Genomic DNA, 27,739 nt, shown 5'->3' on the forward strand with positions numbered 1-27,739 from the left:
CAGGCATGCCCTCACAAGTTGTGCACTCTGCACTTTGGTAGAGATAGTACTGCACAGACACCACCAAGATTTACTAGATTGCCTTCCAGAGAGTGGCCAAACCTGCACATGGCCCTGCTTGAACCATACCTGGGGCAGCTGAGGAGCACTGCATCAGAATGTAGGAAGTGGAGATTTGAGGCCACCTGGTGCTAAGGTCCTACAGGTGCCCAAGCTTCCTCTTTTGATATAGATATGCTGCCCCCAGCCTTGGCACTCTGCCTATGATTGGAAGGACAGCACAAATAAACACTGAAAGGCCTTTGGGGTCATTCTTTCATTATCGTGATAAATAGCACCTGATTTCTGGCTCGCCGTACTAATCTCCTTATCAAATGGTTACTTAGCCACACCTTTGGTATTCTCTCTTGAATACACCTTTCCATTCTATACAGTACGACCAGGCTGATAATTTTCCAAATCTTTAAGTTCTGCTTCCACATTTTATTATAAGTAGTCAAAATCCTCAACATTTTGCTTAGAGATTTCTTCTAGAACATGAACATAATTTGGCCAAGTTATTTGCTCCTTTGTAACAGAGATCATCTCATCTTCAGTTGCCAATAACATGTCCTTCATTTCCTTCTGAGATTTCATCAGAATGGCCTTTACCATCTGTATTTCGATAATATAAACATTTTGATCACAACCACTTAGTAATCTCTAAGAAGATGGAGGCTATTTCTACAGCTTCTTCAACCTCACCTTCTTCTGAGCCCTCGCCTGAGTTGCCTCTAAGGCTCCTTTCATGGCAGTGGACCTGTAATTCTTTCCATCCTTTATTTATTATTCAGTTCCAAAGCTGCTTTCACATTTTTAGGTTTTGCTATGAACACATCACCCTATCTCTCTGTGCCTATTTCTGTCTTTGTCGGTCTCTGCTGCTGTAACAAAATACCTTAGACTGGGTAATTTACAATAGAAATGTGTTTCTCACAGTTCTGGAGTCTGAGAGGTCTAAGATCAAGGAACTAGCAGATATGGTCTCTGGTAAGGGCTATTCTCTGCTCCATAGATAGCATCTTGTTTCTGCATCCTCACATGGTGAAGGTGGCAAGGCACCTCCCTTCAACCTGTTTTTATTTTTATTTTTTTATTTACTTTTTTTATTTGTTTGAACCTTTAATGAGAAAAAACATATACTATCGAGCTCAAGAACACGGTGTGTTTGGTGTGCCATTGGGCCAAGGGTTGGGGATACACATGGCAGAATTAGGAAACGGGATATACATCAACAAAAATACACACGATCATAAGAAGGAAAACCGGCGCTTGGCACAATCAACTCAGTTTCCTCATCATTCACAGCATGTTGGGAATCCTGTGGCTGAGGCAGAACACATGTCCAGACTCTGGGCATTGCAGGGTGCCTCCAACACATCCAGCAGCACATCGTGCATCTTCCTCAGAAACTGTTCATCCTCCTCATATCCTTCAACCGGCCCTATAGTCACCCCAATCAGGTGCAAGGTATGTATCAGCTGCCTCCAGGAGCACTGGTCACTCCTAGGGTATCAAGCTATACTACTAACATTTAGTGTTCAAAAACTTCACTTCACACTATTGTATGTAAGTGATCACATGTCAGTGTGCCAGATTTGTCTTAGCTAAAACTAGTAAATGACTTAACTTAGATGGTTTCTGAAACCTGTACATTTGGTATTGTTTGGCCCATAAGCTTTTAATTCTCTTAGCATGGAGGATGAAGGAAGCCGTACATTGTGGCTTGAGAGTCTGCAGCTTTAGACCAGATTTATATTTGCACTGGAAGTATGGCAAGTGAGTGAAAAAAATGTTAGTGCACTTTGGATTTTTAATTTCCTTTTTAAAAATTATTCTGCTTGTACCAAGGCTGAAAACCTCAATTTATGTTAATGACAGTAGAGATTTTTTTTTATGTCTACATTCTTTCTAATAAAGTGCTGGAAGACTTCTTGGCTGTCCTTTTAAGTGTCTGGCTTACTGTAATTTTATGTATTTACCATTGATTGTAATGTATTTTTATTTGAGGAAGAATTTGGGATTCTTCCCCTGTTTGGAAAAAAAGGCTTGCTTCAATGTAATAGGAAAACTTTTAAAAGTGGATCTGTAACAGAAAATTTTATATGCACTTTGCTGCAGTTGGAAAAGAAAGCATTGTGATTTTATTGAAATAAAACTAAATGTGTTGTCCTCCTCTAAAAAAGATAATAATAATTCAAGACTTGAACAAAAACTTGAAAGAGGTGATGAAATTGTTCATCTCTACAACAGTATTCATGACTTGGACTGGACATGCAAATTAACATATAATGCAAATTGATCTACTTATTTGAACAACCTGAATTTATACTTATAAATCAAATGTATATCAGTGTTCTCCATACAAGACAACATGAGTATGGCCATTGTAAATCTAGCAAGGTGAACGAATGCCTTAATCATAATATATTGGATTCTTTTTATCTTTTGAATTACCAAATTTCATCAGAAGTTTCTGAAAACAATCTATTGTGAAGAGTCATTTGAAAGAGTAGAAAAAAATCAAAGATAATTATAAGAATTTTCCTGACTTTTAGCTCTAATAGGAATATTGTGGCAGCTTAGTTCTAAATTACCCCGCTCTTCCTAAAAACCAGAGTTACAAAAAAAGGCACACTTTCGGTGAAACTAGAAGACAGATAAATCTAACAAATTGCAAATATCCACTCCCAGAAAGAGACAGCACTATGAGAAGAGGAAGCATCTGTGAGGAAATCAATCTCCAGGCGAGGCAGAAAGAGAACTGTCAGAAATAGAGAGTGGAACCCATAAGTGGCAGAACTCAGTAAGCCATTATGGTGGACACACTGATGCTGTACTGAAATCCTCCTTCAGAAATCAAGGATTTTTAATCCAGCTGTTGAAAGCACTGCTGGGAAACAGCGCTCAGCTGTCAGCCATCTTCAAGGATTACCTTGGCTGAATAAAGCCACCTAAGGCATGCCCCAACACAATGGCTATTATCAAAAAAAGAAAAAAGAAAAGAAAAAAACAAGTGTTGATGAGAATGCAGAGAAATTGGAACCCTTGTGTATTGCTGTTGGAAATGTAAATGGTGGAGCCATTACGAAAAACAGTAAGATGGTCCACCAAAAAGTCAAACATAGAATTACCATGCGATCCAGTAATTCCACTTTGGGTATATATCCAAAAGTATTGAAAAGCAGGGCTTAAACACATCTTTATATACCAATGTTCATAGCAGTATTATTCAAAATAGTCAAAAGGTAGAAAAAACCCAAATGTCCATCAACAGATGAATGACTAAATAAAATGATGGGTATATACACATGCAATGGAATATCATTCAGCTGTAAAAAAGAAAAGAAAAGAAATTTCTGACACATGCTACAAAATGGATAAACTTTGAAGGCATTACATTAAGTGAAATAAGTCAGACACAAAAGGGCAAGTAAGGATTTTACTTATATGAGGAACTTAGAATAAATTCACAAAAACAGAAAATAAAAAGGTGTTTTCCAGGAACTAGGATAAGGGGAAAATATTATTGTTTAATGAATATAAAGTTTTAGTTTGGAAAGATGAAAAAGTTCTGGAGATAGGCAGTTGTAATGATAGCATATCAATGTGAATGTACTTAATGCCACTATACAGCATATATATTATACAACTAAAAATTTTATGTCTATTTTATGTTGTATCTATTTTATCACAATAAAAAAGTCAGTATCTTTTACAAAGTTTTGTTCATATTTTTTAATTAAGCAAAAATTTACATGGATTCCTTTTCTTGCTTAAATTTTTTTATTTTTATTTTAGATTCAAGGGTAAGTGTTCAAGTTTGTTATACAGAGAAACTCATGTGACAGGGATTTATTGTACAGATTATTTTGTCACCCATGTACTAAGCATAGTACCCAATAGCTACTTTTTCTGTTCCTCTCCTTCCTCCCACCCTCCACTCTCAAATAGGCCCCAGTGTCTGTTGTTCACCGCTTTGTGTCCATGTGTTCTCATCATTTAGCTCCCACATATAAGGGAAAACATACAGTATTTGGTTTTCTGTTCCTTTGTTAGTTTATTCCAACTCAATCCGTGTTCCTGCAAAGAACACAATCTTGTTCTTTTCTTGCGGCTGCGTAGTATTCCATTGTGTATATGTACCACATTTTCTTTATTCAGTCTACCATTGGTGGGCATTTAGGATGATTCCATGTCTTTGCTATTGTGAATAGTGCTGCAATGAGCATATGCATGCATGTATCTTTATGATAGAACAGTTTCTGTTCCTTTGGTAATGGAATCCTAGTAATGGGATTGCTAGGTCAAGTGGTAGTTGTATTTTTAGCTCCTTGAGGAATTTCCACACTGCTTTCCACAATGGTTGAATTTTATACTCCCACCAACAGTGTATAAGCATTCCCTTTTCTCTGCAACCTCACCAGCATCTGTTATTTTTTGACTTTTTAATAGTAGCCATTCTGACTGGTATAAGATAGTATCTCATTGTGGTTCTGATTTGCATTTCTCTAATGATCAGTGATGTTGAACTTCTTTTTATATGCTTGTTGGCCATATGTATGTCTTCTTTTGAAAAGTGTCAGGTCATGTCCTTTTCTATTTTAACTCTGGCAACATTAATATGCCAGATTAAGGATTTTTTTTAAAGATTTTATTATGTAATTTAATTTTAAATCTTTTTTTTAATTTTCCTGGTATGTGAAAGTCTAAAAAATATAAAGAACTGGTTTGGACTGGAAATATCCACTATAATATAGAAAAAAATATATTATACTAGATATCAATAAAAATCCAGGTTGTCTTTTAAAAAATTACCAGGAATAATTACATATTCAGGATTGTACTACTAAACTTTCTAAAAAGAAGATAATTTTTATTGTAATTAAACTATTATATTTAAAAAGAATTTTTTTAAGATTCTGTTTATGAAAGAAGTACATTGGTATAATATCTAACCCAAAAATATCATGAAAAAGGAAACCACAGTTTAATCCCATTTATTAATGTTAATTAAGAATACCTCATGACCAAATGAGTTGCCTTTCTCAAATGCAAAGATGACTAAATACTAAAAAATAATTTATTCCATTTAGCTATCCAGAGAAAAAACATAAAATTATTTCTGATGATGATAAAAAGACACTTGAAAAACAATTCAAAAATTCTTAGTTTAAAAAATTTTTTCATAGACTATAAATCAAGTGACATACATGAGGCCAAACACCAACATCATACTATATAGGCAAAAACATTCCTCCTAAAGTCCAAAACAGGAAATAAAATTACACCCATTATTACAACTATTATGTAACTTTGGACGGCAGGTGTTAGCCATTACATGATTATTACTCATATAGTCAAAGGAGATGTTCCTATTGAGTGGGTCTATGAAATATGACCACTTATATAACTGAGAGAGGAGGGAGGCTATTAGTCTCACTCAACCAAATGGAATGATTTTACTCTAAACAGAGGGAGTATCAGAAAGCAGATAGAAGGAAAAGAGTTTAGGCACACACAACCAAAGTGTCCTCAAGTTACTTCCACTACTCTAATTTTTCACTGGCTCCCCACCTACCTACAAAACGATTCAAAATATATTTCTAGTCATCCATCTTCACCTTAATTATCCACCAATCACCTTCCACTTCCATACATTGCAATTTAGTTGCTCAGAAATATTTGGGCTGTGACTTGCCCCTTAGAGAAAACCCCTCAAAGTTGACCTTGGACAAAGTTATTTGGATTTCACTATGCCCAGGACCATAAAATTATGTCCTGCAAGCCAAATAACCTACAGCCTATTTTTGTACTGCTTGTGGGTTAAGAATGGTTTTTACATTTGTAAATACTTGGAGAAAAAATAAAAAGAAAATTACTATTTTGTGATGCAGAGACTATATGCAAATTTTAGTGTCCATAAATTAAGTTTAATTGAAACACAGATGGTCATTCATTACACACTATCCATAGGTGTTGCTGTGCTATCATGGCAGAGCTGAGTAATGGTAACAGGGACCTTATGGCTTGCAATACTGAAAATATTTGCTATCTAATACTTTACAGAAAGAGTTTGCCAGCCCCTAATCTAGAGACACACAATCCCCTCATCATAGCTGTGTCCCTAAGATGCAATTCTGTGAATTTCATATGGTTCCTTTCTCATTGCTGAGAATGCCAAAATGTTGGACATTTTTAAGTGCAAAAATAAGTTTATTTAATTTTATTAGCTTTTGCTGAATTATTGATTGTAGACCCATTCTATGATCTTATATCCATATCAACTTCCATATTGCCTTAAACTAATAGATTCTTTTCCCAGATCTAGTTTTCCAATAACAATTGCATTACTATTTTAAAATATGAGAGATCTAAGCATATTTAATTTGAGCTTTAGGACCTCAACAAACGTCAACCTCTGATTCATTTCATGTCTGTTTTATGAGCCAGGGCATTCTGTAGTTTATTGGTGGTAGCTTTTTTTCCCTAACGTATTGCTGTGATTGCAAACTGGAATATTTTAGGTCAGGTAGAACTCTAAGTTCATTTCTACAAATATGGGACTCTCAGTGTATGATATTGGGTTAAGAGGAAACGATTTTTCCCTTTTAAAGTGAAGGCGACCATTCTCAGTCCTCTTGGTCTTCTCTTGCTGTGACTTCCTTCTTACAGTAAAAGATCAAAGACATTCCTCTGTGAAGGGCAGTAGTGTAGGAGCTGGTGAAGGAGAGACTGTTCAGAACTTCCTGCTCATGCAGTCCAAGTCTCTAGTGAAGAAGCTGCAGTGCTCCTTGAAGACCTTGTAGCTCAAGCACATTCCCTTGCTGCAATATTCCAAGGATACTGGCTTTATATCTTGAGGTTGGTGCCAAATGACCCCCATGGATGATGGAAGTCTGAACCATCCCCAAGTGGGGCATGATGAGCTTTCTTGGGGGACCCATAACAACAAGAAAACCCTTCTGTGGTACCACATCTCTGTTGAGTACAAACTCCCTGGAGATAATGCCGAGGAGTCAGCAATACCATCAGAGGAGGGGTACTATGACTTTACTAGTAGACCAAATGAGAAATGATACTGCTGTCAACTTCTGTGACAACAAAATGAACTAAAAAAGAAAGGTATCCTTTGTGGTGTCAGTGCTCTAGTAAGCGGAAAATCTGTAAGGCTCCTAAGAACATCCTGGTTGCTGGCAGCCATTTCTTTAAGACTTTATATAGCGTTAAAAGCTAAGAAAGCCCTAACCAAAATAATACTACCCACTTAGATATTGCTGCAGTCAAAATTTTTCAGTCTTTGTGGACTTCTTATATTATGGTAACCTGGTGCTCACAAGCCAGAATAATGATAGTGACCTATCTTCAAACAAGTGAAATTTCAAACTTGCTGAAATTTTATTAAAGATGCCTAAATTTATTAAAGATTAAATATAAGCATTAAATCAGAAGTTCCAGGGTCTGCAGTTGTGGACTATAATAATAGAAAACCAGGCTGGGCATAATGGCTCATGCCTGTAATCCCAGCACTGTGGGAGGCCAATGTACATGAATCACTTGAGGCCAGGAGTTCAAGATCTGCCTGGCATACATGGCAAAACCCTGTCTCTACTGAAAATACAAAATTAGCCAAGGGGGGTGGCTCATGCCTGTAATCCCAGCTACTCAGGAGGCATGAGAATTGCTTGAATCTGGGAAACAGAAGTTGCAGTGAGCCAGGATCCTGCCTCTACCCTCTAGCCTGGGTGACAGGCAAGACTGTCTAAAAAACAAACAAACAAACAAACAAACAAACCTCAGTTAATAGAGATGGTCTGTCTTCATCATGGGATCAAAAAATTGCCAATTTGGGGGAAACATTAAATCTTACCAATTTGGCAAGTAATATAAAAATTGAAAATGATGGCTGTAATGTCAACAAGGGCCAAACAGAAAACTACCAAGTGAATGACAATAGCTGGGTCCAGAATGCATCTCCTGAAATGGCTGAAAACAAATCCAAAGGTCAAACAAGTGTTTGCTGGGAATAATATGGGCTCCCAGGGAATTCAAGAAACTGGGAAACACGGAGGAAAAACCAAACTACAAAGAGATTTATTTATAATACATCATCTAATAATGAAACAAATTTGGAAGATTACTCAATGATGCAGCCACCTATTGCCTTTTCAGGGGAAAATACGCTACTCATATTTGAGTAGAAACCTTGGAAGAACCAGATTTGGATGTTGCTCTACTTTCAGGGCTGGATGATGATAAGAACGTATTAGCTGAAGCTGGGTCTGATCAAGATGGAGGTGATATTAGAACTTCACATGATTTTATGATAAGTGTGGTTTGACACCTGGCACTTCAAGTGACTTCAAGTATGAGTTGATACCAGATACTTCAAATGATTTCAAGTATCAATTGATACCAGGTCCTTCAAATGATTTCAAATATGGATTATTGCTAGAATCTTGGCCAAAACAAGAAACTTGGGAAAATGGTAAATCATTCGTGTTAGGTTGTTCTTGTGTTGCTATAGAGAAATACCTGAGACTGGGTAATTTATAAAGAAAAGATATTTAATTGGATCATGGTCCTGCAGGCTTTACAGAAGCATGATGCTTGCATCTGCTTGGCTTCTGGGGAGGCCTCAGGAAGTTTACAATCATGGCAGCAGGTGAACGGCGAGGAGGCACCTCACATGGTGAGAGAGGAGGCAAGAAAGAGTGTGAGGGCAGGGAGGAGGTGCCATACACTTTTAAACCGTCAGATCTCTTGAGAACTCACTCACTATCATACTCTCATGAGGACAATATCAAGCCATGAGGGTTCACCCCCATGACCCAAACATCTCGCAGCAGGCCTCATCTCCAACACTGGGGATTACATTTCAGTATGAAATTTGGGCACAACAAATATCCAAACCATATCATCATCTCTAATCATGAATAAGTTAAAATGCCATCATTGTAGCTATGCAGCCAAATGCAACACTAAAAAGGCACTTGCTTATTCATACATGAGTGAGGTCATTTAGCTGTGATTTTTTACACTTGAAGAAAACATGGAAGAAAACATTTCTTGGTGCATAAGAAGGATAAAAATGCAAATGTATGGTATGTAAGAAGATCATGTTAGCAGCCAGTGTTGGAGTAAGACATGGATCTTGACCCTATGGTTTTTGTGTAGGCTGTACAAATAAATCACAGCCAGGAAGGCAAGAAAGTATAGATGAGAGACAGGATACAGAATCCCTCATGATAAAGACTATGAGGAGAATGAAGTAGGAGAAGCTGATGAAAAGCGGGTTGATGATGGAGATCAGAATGACCCATCGCAGTGAGATGAATTAGCAGATGTTTGTATGTCTCTAGATATTTAACTGACACACTATATTCCTCAAGGATACTGCATTTGTACAAAATACAAATTGACAGTTTGGATTGTTGAACTTAAAGGCTTGCACAATGTGGTACATGCTAGATGGTAGTTATGTTGCTAGAGAACTGTACGATCAAAGCCTTATAGCAAAAAAATGTTTTAATATTTGCAAAGGACTGTACAACAATCATGTGGTTGAATTACATGGAGTCTTCATATATTTTGTTGGTTATCAAACTAAAGTATTTTTTACTTATGGGATGTACAGTAACTATTTGGGTCTTATGGAAATATAGTACCTGTCCTAATAGAGCTCACATTCATGTGCTACTCTAACATGACTGAAGAAATTCATTATGGAAGTACAGTGACAGTTGACCCAATCACTCAGTTCATCAAACTCCCCAGGTTAGCCTGTACTAGCAGAGTTGTGTTTCTATATTTATTTTTTGCTTTATTAATTTTATTTTTAATACAGATTTTCAGTAAGGGGCATTTTCAACCTCATTGGTTCTATTTTCTTGTCTTTTCCATTTTAATTTGCTTCATAACTTAAACCAAGTCTCTTCTAGTCTTAGTTATTATGTCTCAATTATGTGCCAGTGGGCATGTTTTTAAGAACTGAAGAAGTAATTTATTGCAATGAACTAACTGACTTCCTCCATTCCTTCTTTCCTTTTTGACATGAATTTTACTACCCCACAAATGAAAAATGATGTTGCAAAGTTATTGTGGTGAAGTTGAAAAATATCACTAAAATGATTATAATTTAGTATTACCTTTCTCCTGCAGCTCTAATCCGATGAATTCTTACTATATAGTGTGTTCTGACATGGTATTTGGTTTTAGGTATCTGTTACTTTGGTGCTATTCTTGTTTGCCTTTTCTTATTTTTGCCAGTGTACTATACCTCAGTCCTATTTAGAAGACCTGATGGAAAGAAAAGTCATGTAAATAATAAGTAAAATGATTTGTTTTATGATTTATCCACCATGTCCAGTTTGGTAGCTTGTTATGCAGTATAAGTGAAATATCAGGTTTTTACCCTATGCTCTTTTTAATCATTAAAATTAATACAAAATGTATATAGCAGTTGGGGGAGACATTCCGCCATGAAAATTGAGAGAAGGTCCTGGTAAAGAGATTTGCTTCTTTATTTTCTAGGAATATCTAGTCTTCTTAGAGTGGACTGGTCATATCTGGAATGAGGTGCTTCCTGAGAAATCTCTGGATCTCCTTCCAAGCATGTTCCTGTGCGGCTGCATGTGGGATCACTTCTCCTCCCCAGTGTAACTTCAAATCGCGGGTCATTGAGGCACAGCACAGAGGAGAATAGGGAGGTTCTATCAGGTGGCCTGCCCCAGGGTAAGAGAGCAGGGTCCAGTTGTTCTTCCCATGTCTCCTCAGCTGTCCTATGGCTTGTTCAGCATGTGCTTTGCTGTTGATAATCTTATCGCCTTCTCCTACGATGAAGAGGAAATGCCCCTGGGCCTCTTCAACAGGAAATAAATATTGACTGGCCCCAACTTCAGTTGTCTCATAAATGCGATAGAGCTCTAGTAACCCCAAGGCACTGGTGGATATTAATTGTGCAGAATAGGGAAAGGGCTGATAGATCTTACCACGATACACCTGTGGAATGCCAAAAGGAAAGTTGGTTCCATTAATAAGTACCGTGGCTGTGACTTGCTTTAGGTTAACAGCCATAGATAGTCCAATCTGTACTCCTTGACATACAGAGACTACCCCAACGCCTGGGCCAAAGACCTGAAAAAAATAATAGAAATGAGAAATTATTCTATCCTTCATTTAGGAAAACTCCACAATATCAAACAACCAAAGAACTTCAATGGCTAATGAGAACAAAGTAAGTATTAATCCTACCCACATCCCTAGATATAGATTTCTGGAATATATAATATGTATTCAAAAGAAATACTCCAAAAATATGTCAAGCTTTACTGACTGTATATTATGGATTCAGCATTGTGTTAGGTTCTGAGTTTAAAATGCCCTAAAGAAATACAAATGTCATAAGAAATGGCAGGTGGCCATTGTGAATAATGTGGGTCAGGGTGTAGATGATTGGTAAACTTTCTTGCACAGTTCTGAGCTCCCTTCAGAGGAAAGGGCACCTTGTAGGAAGAGACTGAGAAAGAAAGTGAGATCATAGGATAGAGTTGAACAGAGGATTCTAGATTTGCTTTGGTTTTTCCAAAAGTTTTCTCATTGTAGAGAAAAATGTCATAAAGGAGGCTTGGCTCAGCTTCCTCCCTCATTGTCAGTCATCAAATAAGCATCCTTAAATCTTCTACCCTAAGGCAAGCACTGGGAGTCACAGACAGAAAACTAACAATCTCTTGTCATTAAGGAACTCACTGCCAGATGAAGAGACAGGAGGAAAAAAGAAACACAACACATGATTGGAGCCTCATAAATTCTATGATATAAGACTGCATATAGGCTAGACTGCCAACCCAGATTAGCAGGGAATAAAGGCAGGATCAAAGAAAGGCTCTCAGAGGAAATGGGCTACAAAACAAAATGAGTCTTCATATCAAAAAATGAAAGCCAAGCCTGGGCAACATAGTGAGACCCCATCTCTACAAAACTAAAAAAATTAGTTGGATATGGTGGTGTGAGCCTGTAGGCCCAGCTACTCAGGAGGTTGAGGTAGGAGGATCACTTGAGCCCAGGAGTTCAAGGCTTTAGTGAGCCATGATTGTGCTAGTGTACCCCAGCCTGGGCAATAGAGTGAGACCCTGTCTCAAGAAATAAAAATAAAAATAAAGTCAACAAGAAGGAATGGTATTCTATGCTGAGTATAGCAGACACTGTTAGTTGCCTACACCGGAGCCATTCTCCACAATTTCAAAGCTAATATGACCTTGATTTTGTGTGGTGTAGCAATATATCCAGCCCCAATGGATAAATTCTGAGGGATCCTAATCTATTTCCCTTTCTTCTAAGGCCAACATATTCTACCTAAGGACTTTTTCCCCCGCCATGCAAAATGACACAGAATCATGAAGAGAAAGCCTATGTTTATGATCATTCTTTTCAGACTAGTATACTGGCCTGTTGACTTAATTCCTAAAACTGCCAGTCATTCTGTGATCTTCAGAGTAAGGCTAGAAAATGGCAGAAATGTCAATCTAATCTCCTTGATCAAAAACTACACTGAGTTTCTAAGCCAAAGTTTGAACCATCTATCACCAAATCTGTTATGTAAGAGAATAAGATGCCTTATGTTGATGTTGTTTAAGCCACCATCAGCCACTTTTCTGGGAAATGTAGCCAAAACATTCCTAATGTATTCACCATGGGAGAAACACATGCGAAAACTGAGAGGCAATGAAGAGCAAGGCATTTAGAGGAACCACAAGTAGTTCTTCATTATTTTAATTTAGAATATAAGGTGGGAAATAACATAATAAGTCTGGAACAGAAAACACTAACTTTATGGTGCATAGCTTTGAAAGATAGATTAAGCATCTTCAGTTTTTTTCCCTAACTAAGGAGGAGAATTAGGACAAATTTTAAAGATAGGCATAAGATAAGACTGAATAAGTACACAGAAGTCAGATCCTAGGAAGTTTTGTCTAACATGCTAGGAAGCCTGAATTTTATCCTATAATAAATAGGGAGACTCTTAAGCAAGTGAGTAAAATAGTTGTGTTCTAGGAAGGCCCATTTTACAACTGTGACTTGCATAAATGGAGGCAGAAAAGCCATAGCTTAATGCACTGATATAAGCAGGAAATTATAATGTCCTGAACTAAGGTAACACCAGTAAAAATGAAAAGGAAACCACATGTTCAAGAGTTATTTTTGAGTATTGAATGTATTGCTCCCAGTTACCAATTTGGTTGGGAATTCTAAGGAGGAGTTAAAGAAAATCGTTCTTTGTGCCACAAAATAAAGCTCTGATTCTCCTTGAGCACTGGCTCCTGGCAAGGACAGAGTCCCAGAGAGAAGCATCACTTTTCTAAAACCTTTGTTGACTTCCTGTATTTATTTTAATTGATCTTCTATATTTTACAGGCATTTTATAAACCAATGTTTGGGATATTTTCCCTACTACTTAGAAACACATGAATCAATATACAACTCATGACAAGCTGATGAAAATGTGAGAAATTCTTAGGGTAAGAGGGGAAAAAAAGTAAACAAATGGAATGAGTCATATATACTCTTTATTTCCTACCCTGTATATTTAAGAGGGGTGGCTTGAATCAATTAAAAGTTCCTTTCAAGCTCTGAAATTCTGTATTTTTTTAATTTTAATTTTAATTTATTATTTATTTTTATTTTTTGAGACTGAGTCTCATTCTGTCGCCCAGGCTGGAGTGCAGTGGTGCAATCTCAGCTCACTGCAACCTTCGCCTCTCAGGTTCAAGCAATTCTCCTGCCTCAGCCTCCCAAGCTGGAACTACAGGCGCCCGCCACCACACCCGGCAAATTTTTGTATTTTTAGTAGAGATGGGGTTTCTCCATGTTGGCCAGGCTGATCTACTACTATGATATGGGATAGAATTGGAGTTTATTAAACCTTGTTAATTGCCTGGTTAGGTGATCTGCCCACCTCGACCTCCCAAAGTGCTGGGATTACAGGCATAAGCCACTGTGCCCGGCCTAATTTTTATTTTTAATTGACAAATAATAATGATACATATCTATGAGGCACAATGTGATATTTCAGTGCATATGTACGTGGTGGAATGAACAAATCAGGCTGATTAACATATCCATTACCTCACAAACTTACCATTTCTTTGTGGTAAGAACATTTAAAATCTAATCTTTTAGCAATTTGGAAATATACAATATATTATTATTAACTATAATCACCATGCTGTGCAATAGATAACCAGATCTTAGTCTTCTTGTCTAACAGAAACTTTGTACCCTTTGACCTACCTTTCTGCCCCAGTCCTATAGCTTAATATAAAAGATAGAGAGTGACAGTTATGGTAAGGAAAGATGGGAACTCAGAATGGATTTGGCTATGGAAGATAAACTAAAAGCAAGTGTAACATGAATGAACAAAAAAGCATGACTCAAATCTGTGCAGGCCTTTTAATATGTTTCTGGCCCTTGTCAAAACAGTAACTCTTGTTACAATTTCTACCACAAAATTTGGGATCAAGAAATTTTGAGTTCTTAGAAGTTACTTAAAATCAATACGTAGAGAAATATGACCCGCAAGAAAGATCTCTGTTCTATCATCCTGCAGAAGAGACAATGTGAAGTAGGTTTAATGGAATTTCTCAGAGTCTGGGGGAAAAAATCTGGTTTCCAGGCCTGGATTAATCATTAACTAGCTATCTATGTGACATTGGCAACGACAGTGATGAAAAAGTCATGTAGCAAATATAAGGGGAACGAGGCAAAGACAGTGAAAAAAGAGAATCACATAACCTCTCCACTTCTCATCTAAGCCAAGAAGAAGGCTCACAATGATAATATTGACTGACAGTTCAAGGGCAGTTCCATTATATGCATCAAAAATAGCCATTTAAAATGTTCAATGTGTCAGTAGATTGTCAGTAATTGTTGCTTATTTCTGCAAACCTGATTATATTTTGGTGATCCTTATATAAAAAACCATGTAGTATGGAGATTTAATTTTATTTCAATTCTTATTAAGAAAAATTAGAGGCCAAGGCAGGTGGATCACTTGAGGTCAGGAGTTTGAGACCAGCCTTCCCAAAATGGCAAAACCCTGTTTCTACTAAAAATACAAAAAGTAGTCAGGTGTGGTGGTGCACACTTATAGTCCCAGCTACTCAGGAGACTGAGGTAGGAAAATCACTTTAACCTGGGAGGTGGAGGTTGCAGTGAGCTGAGATTGTGCCACTGCCTCTACCCTAGGCGATAGAGCAAGACTCTGTCAAAAAAAAAAAAAAAAAAAGGAAAGGAAAGAAAAAATATTGGGCAATTAACAAGGTTTAATAAACTACAACTCTATCCCATATCATAGTAGCAAAGCACATGTTTTAAAATTTTAAAAGGCATATGGATTGGAAAGCACTATAGTGTTATGTGTAAGGGCTCACAAGTAACTAAAAATTCAGACTCATTCCTCAAAGAAATACAGATTATCTGTCCAGTTAAGTATAGTGATGAGAAAAATGAGAGCTAGTTAATAATTAGAGCTATAAGATAAGGCTGAAGAAGTATGAAGTCAGATCATAGAAAGTTTTGTCTAACATTTGTTCATCTTTGAGCGCTTAGTATTGCCAGGTTCTATGTAAGTATTTTGCATGCATTATCCTTTTTTTTTTTTTTTTTTTTGAGACAGAGTCTCGCTTTGTCACCCAGGCTGGAGTGCGGTGGCAGGAACATGGCTCACTGCAGCCTCAACCTCCCGGGCTCAAGCAATCTTTCCTCCTCAGCCCCTGTTGAGTAGCTGGGACTACAGGTGCCCACTACCACACCCAGCTATTTTGTTAGTATTTATAGAGAAAGAGTTTGGCTATGTTGCCCAGGCTTGTCTTGAACTGTTGGCCTCTATTAATCCTCCCATCTTGGTCTCCCAGAGTGCTAGAATTACAGGCTTGAGCCATCACACCCAGCTAGTCCCTTTTTAAAAAATAACCATAATATCCTATGACTTCTCTTAACTTCCAAGTACGATTCTCAGTGAACTTGAAATTCTATTCATGCCCATGTTATTTATAATTCACATGATTTATTTCTCATCCAGTGTCTTTTGCTCAGAAAGACAAAATGCATAGGAAGTTAGCCTGTGCCCATCGTAGTATCAAAAGGCACTGGCTTCTGGCCAAGTGTCAGATCATGCCACTGCACTCCAGCCTGGGTGACAAAGCAAGACCCTGTCTCTTAACAAAAACAAAAAACCCCAGGGAGTCAAACCTACTGAAAAGGCAAAATTACCTTCGGATGTCTCAGGAGAAAGTTGGCAGCCTCCTCAAAATATTCCAAATCTGTTACTTCTGGTTTGGCGGGCAGGTCTTCATAGTTAAAGTAAGCCAAGGCCAAGGAGGCAAAGCCACGACTGGCTAGGAGGCTGGCCCGAAATTCAAGCAGCCCACCCAAACCACCAAACAAATCAATCACCCCTGGGAAGCGACCCTCTCCTGAAAAATAACAAAACAGAATTATACATGAAGAGAAGGTGTGGAAAAGATAAGAAAAACTTGAAAATACAAAGCAGAAATGCAAATTATAAGATAATAAAAGAAAAGATAAAATAAAGATAATAAAAGCATGAGAAGACAAAGCAGAAATGCAAAATTATATTCAAATATAATTTTGAAATTAACATTTAAATTTTCAAATACGATTCCAACAGTTTTAGCCTTCTCCCTGGGGCAGAATTAAGGCCCATTGACTATACAATGGAATACAATATCTAGATGTTTGACTACGAACTACATTCACTGACATATTTACTGTCTGCAGCCCAGGAAATGGGAATTCATGGTAGTTTCTATACTCTTGTTGTAAAGAAAGGCATAGAAATTAGGCTGGAGCTTCTTAACCTATAAAGAAGTATACAGATAAGTTTTAGGAAATCCATGGAGATCCTGAAATTACAATATATGCAAAATATGGTGTATATATATATATATATATACACACACACTTATAGATGAATTTTACTTACGAGAGGTTCCACAGATTTAATTTGGTTCTCAAAGAAATCTATGGCTCAAAAAAATTTTTTGCAATGATTGTATTAGCTAAAATCCTGACTTAACACTGCTCTGCTACACTCATTTGACTATACAGTGATGAAATCTTACACCTAAGCATATGTCAATGATGAGCCCTTTTATTCAATACCACCATGTTTATCTTCTGCAGGCTGACACATGGTAAAAAGTAGGGACGGTCAGAGTATCATCCTACACTCACTCCGTATAGGCAGCTTTCTTCCAAAATAAAGCAGAGCCTACACACTGAAAGAAACTTACGATGCACTTATTGGGGATATTCTGTTCTTTTATAAGTGATTTTAACTAAGACAGACTGATCCCATGCATGTTTGAAATGAGTGGCTTGATTTAAAGGAGTATTGGGAATTTTTTTTAACTTACTATAATTAATTACAATGAATAAAGAAGAAATAAAGTGATGTTGAATATATCTTAGTTTTAAATTATCATTTGCATAAATGAATAAGGATGTTTTTACCATCTGATTGACAAGAATGGGGAAACACTTAAAAGTACTGAGTCTTTTATCTTGGAAGAATGTTACAGTCAAGAAATATTTGTGATCCGACTCAACCTCCTTATAACCTCACACAACTCAGCTCTCTTTTGTTTCCCCTGTAGAAAACACACGTGAAGCAGGAGACCCAGCACATGCAATGTTCAAGAGGATTCCCAAACAGCACACCCTAAACCAGCACATCATCCCAAGATGGAAGGCCTGTACCAATAAACAGATTTTTAACTGGGGTGGGATAATAGAGGTACAGCAATTTGTGCCATTTAATTCTTGATCACTACCCATAATAAAGTGGTCTACATGCTATTTACTGGGTATTTAAAAAATTCAGATTTATCTGAGCAAGTGCATGGGTTATGGTGAATTTGGAAAGGAAAGCTTTTATTGCTTCTTTTCTTCTGAGAAATTAACTTTGCTTTATCTGGCCCCACAATAAACTCTGAGAAATGTACCAAAAGATGTTTAAACCACTTAGTTATCGGTATTTGGAGATTTCTGTGGGAAACTATGAGTGTTCTGATAAGTTTTATAGCCATTAGGAAGCATGCTATATTATTAGATTCATGGAATAATCTATAAATATGTAATATTTATGAAGCTACAGGGTACAAAATTTCTTGCATCCTCTATATTTGCTGCAATCTTTCAGTCCATCTTATCTCCAGCTTGTTGTGGCAACAAGGTAATAACCAACGCCTAAATTGAAACTCAACCTAACAGAGCCTGCACAAGGATCTGGGATATGGTTTCCATCACATCAAGATGAGGGTCTTCATATAGCCAGACTTCAATCCAGAAAAATTTAGCAAATCCAAAGCTATGTAAAGTCCATAATGTAGGGACTCCATAAACTATATGTAGTCACATTCTTAGACAAGCTTCAGAATTGTTGAGAAGAAACTTGAGCTGGAGTGGAATATTACCACATTCTTGTTCTGACCCAAGGTTAACATTGATTGTAAGGCAGGAAGCAGTGCTCTAGGTATTATCCATATTCAAGTTAAATTTCTAGAGAGATAATGCATTTAAAGTGGAAAAACAAGAATAACAATAACCAGAGTAATTCTACTCACCTGGAGGGAGAAAGAGAGCTCCTCGAAGGCGGCCTTCTCGAACCTGAATTCGTGTGACACCAGGTGCCACATACCACCTCTCCAAAGTCAGGCTGGCCTTTGGAGCACTGGCAGCTTTATTGTTCACTATTAACTCTAAGTCGTAAAGTTTTAATTGGACCTGGAAAGGCTTATTCATCACATCTTTTTTCAACAGTCTTGTTAATAGCTTTTCAGGTTTCAGAGACCAGAAGAGACCCATGGGGTGGACTCCCATATAATCCCCTCCAAGTGAAGAAGCATGCTTCAGGTCCACCTCACCAAATTCATTGGCCCTATAGTGGGCTTGAGAATAAAACATGTTTCCGCTTTCATCTTCCAGTGATGCCTGAAAACTCACCATCTGAAAGGGAGTCAGGCCTGTAGCTTGGATATGCACTGGCTCATCAACAAGTGCACTCACAGGGGTAGCTGTCAACTGGATCATTTTTTTAGTGTGGCACCTGGAATGATTCTTCAGGAATATCTTCAGCAAAACCTCAAAAAATAAAGAAAGAGGAGCAGTAAAATAAAGTAGAGATAAAGGTTGATGAAAGATGAATTGAATCAGCATTCAGGCCACTTAGGAGTCAGTTCTAACCCTCTAGTTCTTTAGAAATTTCCTGATATAATCTTCTAGTACAAGACACCTGAGAGCTTTCAACGAATTTCTAGAAGACAGTAAGCAAGCTGACAAATTTTGTAACAATAATGAACCAGCGTTAAAGAAGCAGCAGCCAAAATATGCATGAATGGTATCAATATATCTAGGAAGATAACACAACCTGTCAAACAGAACCTTTAAAAAAATCAAGTACAACAGAGGATAAAAATGAGGTTTGGATTTGAAAACATGGTTATTTATTGAACGTCTATATATATGAGACATTTGACTTCACGCTAATCCCTTCCCCAAGTCCTGGAAACAGAATGCTTTGCATCCAAGAGTTTACCTGCAACAGAACATAAAAAAATAGAGGGATCATGGAAGAGGAATACTATACAGCCATGAAAAAATGAAACCATATCCTTTGCAGCAACATGGATGCAGCTAAAGGCCATTTCCTAAGTGAACTAATGCAGAAACAGATAACCAAATACCTCATGTTCTCACTTATAAGTGGGAGCTAAACATTGGGTACACATGGACAATGGGAACAGTAGACACTGGGGACTGCAAGAGGATGGAGAGAGGGATGGTGGCAAGGGCTGAAAAACTACCTATTGGGTACTTTACTTAATACCAGAGTGACAGGTTCAGTCATACCCCAAACCTCAGCATCATCACACAATATACCTATGTCACAATCCTGCACATATACCCCCTGATTCTAAAATAAAAGTTAAAAAAAAAAAAAAAAAAACCAACCCAGAAGGATCTTCTCAAAAGAATGAGAATAAAATCTTTGGAAAGAACAAAAGGGGTGGTGTGTGTATTGCTCCTTAGAGAAAAAACATCCATAGCTTTGTACTTAGGATTTGCCCAAAGGAAAGCAAAACTAGAAGCTGACAAGCCCTTCAGGTACATAAAAGTCTTGCTGAGCTTTTTGTAACCTTTTAAAAATTAAGAAAAGCCCATCTCCTTTCGATTAGTGTGAAGAAAGCCACAAGAGTTACCACTGTTCTCACTCTAGCAAACAAAACTATCTGCATAAGCTACAAAATTAGTTTTGGGTTTGTTGGGTGATTTTTTTTTTTTTTTGGTCTTTATTTTTGTTTTGTTTATAACTCATTAGATTACTGAGAATGCAAAGAATCTACATAAACTGAACTCCAGCAAATGACAAGCTGCTCCATAGGAAACAGGAAATTTTCTCTCCTACATGCTGATTTTCAATTATGATAAAGCAGCAAAAAAATAAACCCAACAGAAAAAAAAAAAAATAAGGAGAAATCAACAGAAAATACAATGCACTTTTAACGGATATGTGTGGATTGGTTTGATAAACTAGAATTCCAAGAAACTGTAGCTACAGAGTAAGTCTTTCTCTATCTGCCAACTTTCTGTAGAGCTTCACCATGTGCTCAGACGGAGATCAGGGGTGCAAGCTGAGAGAAACCTGAGGCATTGCAGGCCTTCATGTAAAATAAGACAGCTGCCTTTCAATGAATGGGGTCAGAGGAGCAGAGTAGAGAGAGATTTCCCCAGACTCAGAGATCCAGGAGCAGGATTGCAAAGCAAAGCAAGCTCCCTAGTGACCCTTACTACAGAAAGATTGTGAATCAGAATCTTTCACAGTTTGAAAGGCTAGCAACACGGCCATAATACACAAAAATCTCTCCAGATATTCAGCAGTGCTGAGTCCCAAGACCATTCTGATGAGAAAGGCATAATTCCATACACTCAAAAATATCTGAAGCCAGTTTTGCACTGAATCAAATAAACTTGCCACAAAGCCAAAACCCAGCTCAACTGCACATCAGAATGATTCAGCCCCTAATTCTAACATTCTGACAGAGTAAATGTATGCTCTTTGCTGGAAGTAAACATTATTTATTTCAATCATTATTTTTATACATAATATTCAGGATACTTTTTTTTTTTTTTTTTTTTTTGAGATGGAGTCTTGCTCTGTGGCCCAGACTGGAGTGCAGTGGCGCAATCTCGGCTCGCTGCAAGCTCCGCCTCCCGGGTTCACACCATTTTCCTGCCTCCGCCTCTTGAGTAGCTGGGACTACAGGCGCCCGCCACCACGCCCAGCTAATTTTTTGTATTTTTAGTGGAGACGGGGTTTCACGGTGTTAGCCAGGATGGTCTCAATCTCCTGACCTCGTGATCCAACCGCCTCGGCCTCCCAAAGTGCTGGGATTACAGGCGTGAGCCACCGCGCCTGGCCGATACATTTTTATTCCCACATAATACTTATACCTATTTATGAGGTACATGTGATATTTTGTTACATGCATAGAATGTGTAATGATCAAGTCAGGGTCTTTAGGGAATTTATTACCTTGAGTATTTATCATTTCTATGTGTTGGGAACATTTAAAGTTCTCCTTTCTACCTGTTTTAAAATATACAATACATTGTGTTAAGTGCAGTCATTCTACTCTGCCTAGCAAACATTTACCCTCAAGTAGACCCCAGTGTCTATTGCTCCCTTCTTTGTGTTCATGAGTTTTCATTATTCAACTCCCACTTATAAGTGAAAACATGTGGTATTTGGTTTTCTGTTCTTGTGTTAGTTTGCTAAGTATTATAGCCCCCAGCTTCATCCATGTTCCCACAAAAGACACGATCTCATTCTTTTTTATGGCTGCGTAGTATTCCATGGTATATCTGTGCCACATTTTCTTTATCTGGCTGTCATTAATAGGCATTAGGTAGATTCCATGTCTTTGAAATTGTGAAAAGCTATTGTGAATAGTGCTGCAATGAACATTCACATGCATGTGTCTTCATGGTAGAATGATTTATTTACATTCCTTTCGATAGATACCCAGTAATGGGATTGCTGGGTCGAATGATAGTTCTGCTTTTAGCTCTTGAGGAGTCATTATAATGCTTTCCACAATGGTTGAACTAATTTACAATCCCATCAACAGTGTATAAGTGTTTCCTTTTGCCCACCACATTGCCAGCATCTATTATTTTTTGACTTTTAATGATAGCCATTCTGATTGGTATGAGATGGTATTTCATTGTGGAAACCAGTAACATTTTATTTGTTAAAAGTTAACAGCTTCAGAATAGATCTAAATGCAACTTTTCCAAAAAATAGCAAAAAGTACTGTGTAAAGCATCTCCTCATTAAATGCAAACTTTCATTTTGTGATGCACTGCAACAAAGTTTTGCATATACCTTGATGCAAAGAAAATTTTAAGTTGCATCCTGTTTAAAAAAACACAAACAAAACTTTTACGAACTGAACAAGGATGACTACAACCATGAAAAAAATTTCAGAGAAAGAAAATTTTCCTCCAAGAAAGCATATTGCTTTGTTTATATACAACATGTACACAAGTCTTAATTGTACCAAAGGCAATATTTTATACTTAAATTACAGATCCATGAAGGGAAATAGTTTAATATACCAAAGATAATTTGTTATTTGATGCCCTTAATTTCAATATTTGGGGATATTTTTAAGGTTTTCTCAAAAAATGGCATTAATAGTAGCTCTGTACAATTATATTTAAGGGAATAGGAAAATGAAAACACCCTTATATCATATTTCATAAACTGTTCTAAAGACAGCAAATTCTTGCTCAGCTGCTTTTCCTTGCTGTAAAATAAGCTACCAGTAATTCTAAACCAATCTAGAATGCATTGTTTCTGGACTAAATATAAGCAAGCATACTTACAAAAATGCTTTGCGATGAGTACTTGGCCTATTTGTCCCCGTAGCCATAAAAAATAATGTGATCATGTCTTTTGAAGGAACAGGGATGAGTATCAAATAGCTAAGGAAAGACTAGAATTTATTTTTAAATTCTGTAACTGACTTCCAAAAATCCCTTATCACTAGAAGTACTGGCAAAATATCAGATATTAAGGATCAGACTTAATTCTTTGATATAAGCATGAAATTGTTACTGATAGCTTTCCAGGGCTAGCATAAACCATTAAGTATCCCAAGAAGTATGAGCGACAACAATGAAGTCTAGTATACAATGCAAGGCAGGCTGAATGATAACGATGTTTTATTTTACAGGAAAAGTCAATATTAATAATATACTTTAGAGAAACTATCACCTACTTGGATGTTTTTAACATTATAGCAACTAAAATGTCAAGCTTCAAAATGACCAAACTTGTAACTTATAGCTGGAACATTTTGCTGAATTTGTCATTATACTATAATTTATAGTGTACAACATCTGAGGACTCAGCACTATCTTGGCAAACAGACTTACTCCTCCCACCCATCAGAGGTCTGGGGGGTAGGGGTGGAGCCCTTTTCTCCCCATCATTACTGAACTTTATACCACACAAGAAATCAGTGAAAGGTAAACAACAAGGTACAATGTAATTCTATTATATATTTTGCATCTTATTTGTGACATATACAAGTATATTTTTGGTTTTGGAGCTATAAGTTAATTTAGCAAGCTTCAAAGTTCATAAATTTTAACTTTTCAAATGAGAAGTAACTTTTCAAATAAAGTTTAGGACTTTATGGCTATTAATTTTACTATCAAAATGTCCAAGGGACTCAATTCATTTAATAATTATAATTCTTCTAAATACCATTTGAAGAATTATTTATGGACACTAGACTCAAGCACACTAAATCCAAACAGTACATGTATGACCTAAGTTTTGAAGTTTTTCATCTCAGTTACCCATCTTTCAACTTGCTACTTCCTCTCATGCTTTCATTTACTAAATACAAACTGTCAGATTTTTAAACTGAATCCTCTCCTCCAAGGCCCTATCAGATAACTTTGTAAATACGCATTTTCAGCCTTCAAGCACCAACATTTTAATCTGAGACTAATGCCTAGAGCCACATTTCTTGTTACAAGTTCAACACTAAAAATTCATAATTCTGGAGCATTAGCCTAAAATGTACCTGAAAAATGAACCAAGTTTCATATATTTCCATAAATCTTAAAACGCCAAACTAGAATTCCATTATTTTAAAAAATATTTCTAATGAAGACAAGGCAACTATATTTATTACATCCACACTATTAAAGGATAAGTGACAGCAACAAAGGGACCTACTCATATCTCAGAAGACCAAGATTTATCATGATAAAGTCTAAAAAAATTGGCAAAGGCAATGAAATCCTAAATACCACTATCATAAAAATAATCAATTTCTATCTTTCTATCTTCCTTCTGCTACAAGAGGAACCAAAGAAGTCAAATAGATAATTGTTCTGTCTGAGCCAACAATGAAATCTTTAAGAACAGGTATATTCCCTGTTATTTTCTCAGGGCATTATATTATACCTGTTTTATTTAAAAAATAAAAATAAAATCTTCAAAAATAAAAAAGAGTTAGCCTTGTGAATATTTTGAAGCAAAGTTTCTTGAATTTCTATGACGAACTCTTCAAACAATTCAATTTTTCAGAGTCATCACACAAAAGTCCCTTTGATATGGGATCGATCCCGTGATTACTGATATGGTTTGGCTGTGTCCCCAACCAAGTCTCAACCTTGAATTGTAATAATCCCCACATGTTAAGGGCAGGGCCAGGTGGAAATAACTGAATCATGGGCGTGGTTCCCCCCATGCTGTTCTCATGGTAGTGAATAAGTCTCACAAGATCTGATGGTTTTATAAATGGGAGTTCCCCTGCACAAGCTCTCCACCATGTAAGCCACCATGTAAGACATGCCTTTGCTTCTCCTTTGTCTTCTGCCATGATTTTGAGGCCTCTCCAGTCATGTGAAACTTTGAGTCCATTAAACCTCTTTCCTTTATAAATTACCTACTCTCACGTATGTCTGTATTAGCACTGTGAGAATAGACTAATACAGTTACACAACAGCTTCCTTCTTTGTTGTCAGAGTGGCTCTTTGTTCCTTCAGGATCCTAAACTTCTCATTCAAAGTCATCTCTGTCTCTTTTCCAGTACTGTTTATGTCAATTGTAGGGGACCACTTTAAGAACTTTCTTTATTTCACATTGCTTCCATTTTGTTAAAAATGAAGATACAGCAGTATGAATTAATCCTGATTTCTGTGTTACTGGGCATTGCACTGCTCCAGGATTGTCCACAGACAGAGTCAAAATTCCTCTGTTGGTGGTGAAAGTGAGACAGCCAGGTGAGAAGGAGTCCGTGGAAAAACTCCAACCGCCTATGCACTGGGAGTAATGCACACTGGGTGCCACAGAAGTTCCTACCATTTGCAGTAGGGAGGAACCTGGCCCCTCCTCTTCCTGGGTGGAGCCTTGGATTCAAATGACGAGGCATGGAGCACAGTAGCGGCCGTTCTGGCTTTGCGGAAGGTCACTGTTCCCCCTTTTCTCCTTTTTGCCCAATAAGTTCCATTTTTCTCACTCCACAAATTGTCTGTGAGCCTAAATTTTTGTGGCCGTGGGACAAGGACCACATCTTTAGCTGCACTAAAAAGAAGTCCTGCAACAAAAGTCTGCCATTGATGAGTTCTCTTTCCTACTACATTATCCAGCAATTGCTCTTGCGTTCAACTGGGCCTGAACCTTTAGGTGTCTTCTGAAAAGAAAATTTGCCTAACGCTCGTGTTTGTGATGGTTTAATTTATTTCCACTCTTGGTAAAATTGTCTGGAATGTTATTTTTTTCTGTTTAGCTGGTTAGGTCTCTTGAGAACTGCAACTGGTTTTTCTGCACTTCGTATTAGTCTCAAAAGGTTTCCCTTCCTTTTTAACACTAGAAAATAGCGTTCTATATTCCTGTCACTTAGAGATAGATGATACATAGGACTAATTTCTTTGTGAATTCCAGTTGCTTTCCTAGATGCAAGGCCAGTGATAACTCCATAAAGCTATCTCTTTCCAGGCATTACTCTTCCTCTGTGGCTCAGACTAGGCTTACCAAAGCCAGAATTCTATTAGATTCTCCATCATATGCTCATCCTGAATCGCCAGGCTCCAGTTAGAAAAGTCTGCTTCTTTCCTTCCTTTCAATTTAGTTTGATGATATCATCCAAAGACATGTCAATTTTGCCGAGATTTTCAATGTTACAGGCTTTCAGTGGCAGCAACGAGGTCACCGTGCCTCCCACCAACCGGGTACCAAAATGGTTCATGGCTGGCAACACCTCACTAGAACAGTCAGCAGAGAAGGCTGAAGTTGGAGGCCTGCCACCTCCCACTCATGCACACAGACTAGCAGCACCTAGGGAGCGTGTAGGCATGCTGGCCTGGTTTAGTGGTATTTTAAAGATTGTTTCAAAATGAATGGAAAAAACGATGTAGATAAAACTAAATAGATCTAAAAGTTGGAGAAAGAGAAAAATAGAAAACAATTTTGTAAGAGGGCATTAATGGGCATTAGGTAAATTCCATGTCTTTGAAATTGTGAAAAGTTATTGTGAATAGTGCTGCAATGACATTCATGTGCATGTGTCTTTATGGTAGAATGATTTATTTATATTCCTTTGGATATATAAAAGGTTTATGGAATTCTTGTGTGGTCAAAAGCTGAGTGAGAGTCAATGAAATCATTCATTAGGTTTTATTAAAATTAGCTTTAGTATTGATAGTACTCTAATACAAAGTAAAATTTAGTTTTCTCTTTTGAACAAGACTTTTGGATAGTATTAATGAGAGATAATAAAATTTTTGTTTACCTTTTGAGTCTTAATACAACACTATCAAATGTTGGGTGGACCAAAGGGATCCCCTACTGGTTCCCCAACATTAAAGAGCACCAAACCAGTTTCCTGTATTTACACAGATTGGGGAAGTTTCAAAACTCAGAAGGCAAAAATTACAATGAGAAAGCTGATTAATAATGTCCTGGGGCAATGTGGAGACAGGCTAATCAGATAAAATTGACAAAAAGGCCCATATCCCTTGGCTCAACCCCTTGCTGGGAACCCAAAGCTTTTTTGACAAGAGAGGGTAAAATGGTCTGGGGGTGGAGTACAGAGTTCCTGAGACTAGAGCATAAAATATAAGGATTGATAGGATTATAAAAGCTAAAATGTTTACAACACCCCTTCATGCTAAAAACCCTCAATAAACTAGGTACTGATGGAACATGTCTCAAAATAATAAGAGCTATTTATGACAAATCCATAGCCAATATCATACTGAATGGGCAAAAGTTGGAAGCATTCCCTTTGAAAACCAGCACAAGACAAAGATGTCCTGTCTCACCACTCCTATTCAACATAGTATTGGAAGTTCTGGCCAGGGCAATGAGGCAAGAGAAAGAAATAAGGGGTATTCAAATAGGAAGAGAGGAAGACAAATTGTCCCTGTTTGCAGATGACATGATTCTACATTTAGAAAACCCCATCATCTCAGCCTAAAAACTCCTTAAGCCGATAAACAACTTGAGCAAAGTCTCAGGATACAAAATCAATGTGCAAAAATCACAAGCATTACTATACACCAATATGAGACAAGCAGAGAGCCAAATCATGAATGA

The 27,739-nt window shown here is 37.2% G+C and overlaps 1 protein-coding gene and 2 pseudogenes across 3 annotated transcripts in view; 1 reads left to right on the forward strand and 2 right to left on the reverse strand.

Moving 5' to 3' along the window:
- Positions 1–1,242: 1,242 nt before the first annotated feature.
- LOC103878194 lies at positions 1,243–7,615 on the forward strand (annotated as a pseudogene).
- A 970-nt stretch (positions 7,616–8,585) lies between these two features.
- Positions 8,586–27,739, reverse strand: part of BAAT (bile acid-CoA:amino acid N-acyltransferase) — a 28,064-nt gene continuing 8,910 nt past the window's right edge. Inside the window, exons 2-5 of one of the 3 annotated variants that reach the window (XM_021927317.2) lie at positions 18,684–19,200; positions 16,309–16,511; positions 11,031–11,175; positions 8,586–10,871 (exon numbers count right to left, since the gene is read on the reverse strand). In XM_021927317.2, the coding sequence (XP_021783009.1) occupies positions 10,588–10,871; positions 11,031–11,175; positions 16,309–16,511; positions 18,684–19,149 (1,098 nt within the window). In that variant the 5' untranslated portion in view covers positions 19,150–19,200 and the 3' untranslated portion in view covers positions 8,586–10,587. Of the gene's footprint in view, positions 11,176–16,308; positions 16,512–18,683; positions 19,201–27,739 lie in introns of all 3 variants that reach the window. The other 2 variants (XM_003911436.5, XM_021927316.1) reach the window with 2 other exon arrangements.
- LOC101008583 lies at positions 24,997–27,391 on the reverse strand (annotated as a pseudogene).

The sequence above is a fragment of the Papio anubis genome, chromosome 13 (genome assembly GCF_008728515.1).
Source record: "Papio anubis isolate 15944 chromosome 13, Panubis1.0, whole genome shotgun sequence".
NCBI lineage: Eukaryota > Metazoa > Chordata > Mammalia > Primates > Cercopithecidae > Papio > Papio anubis.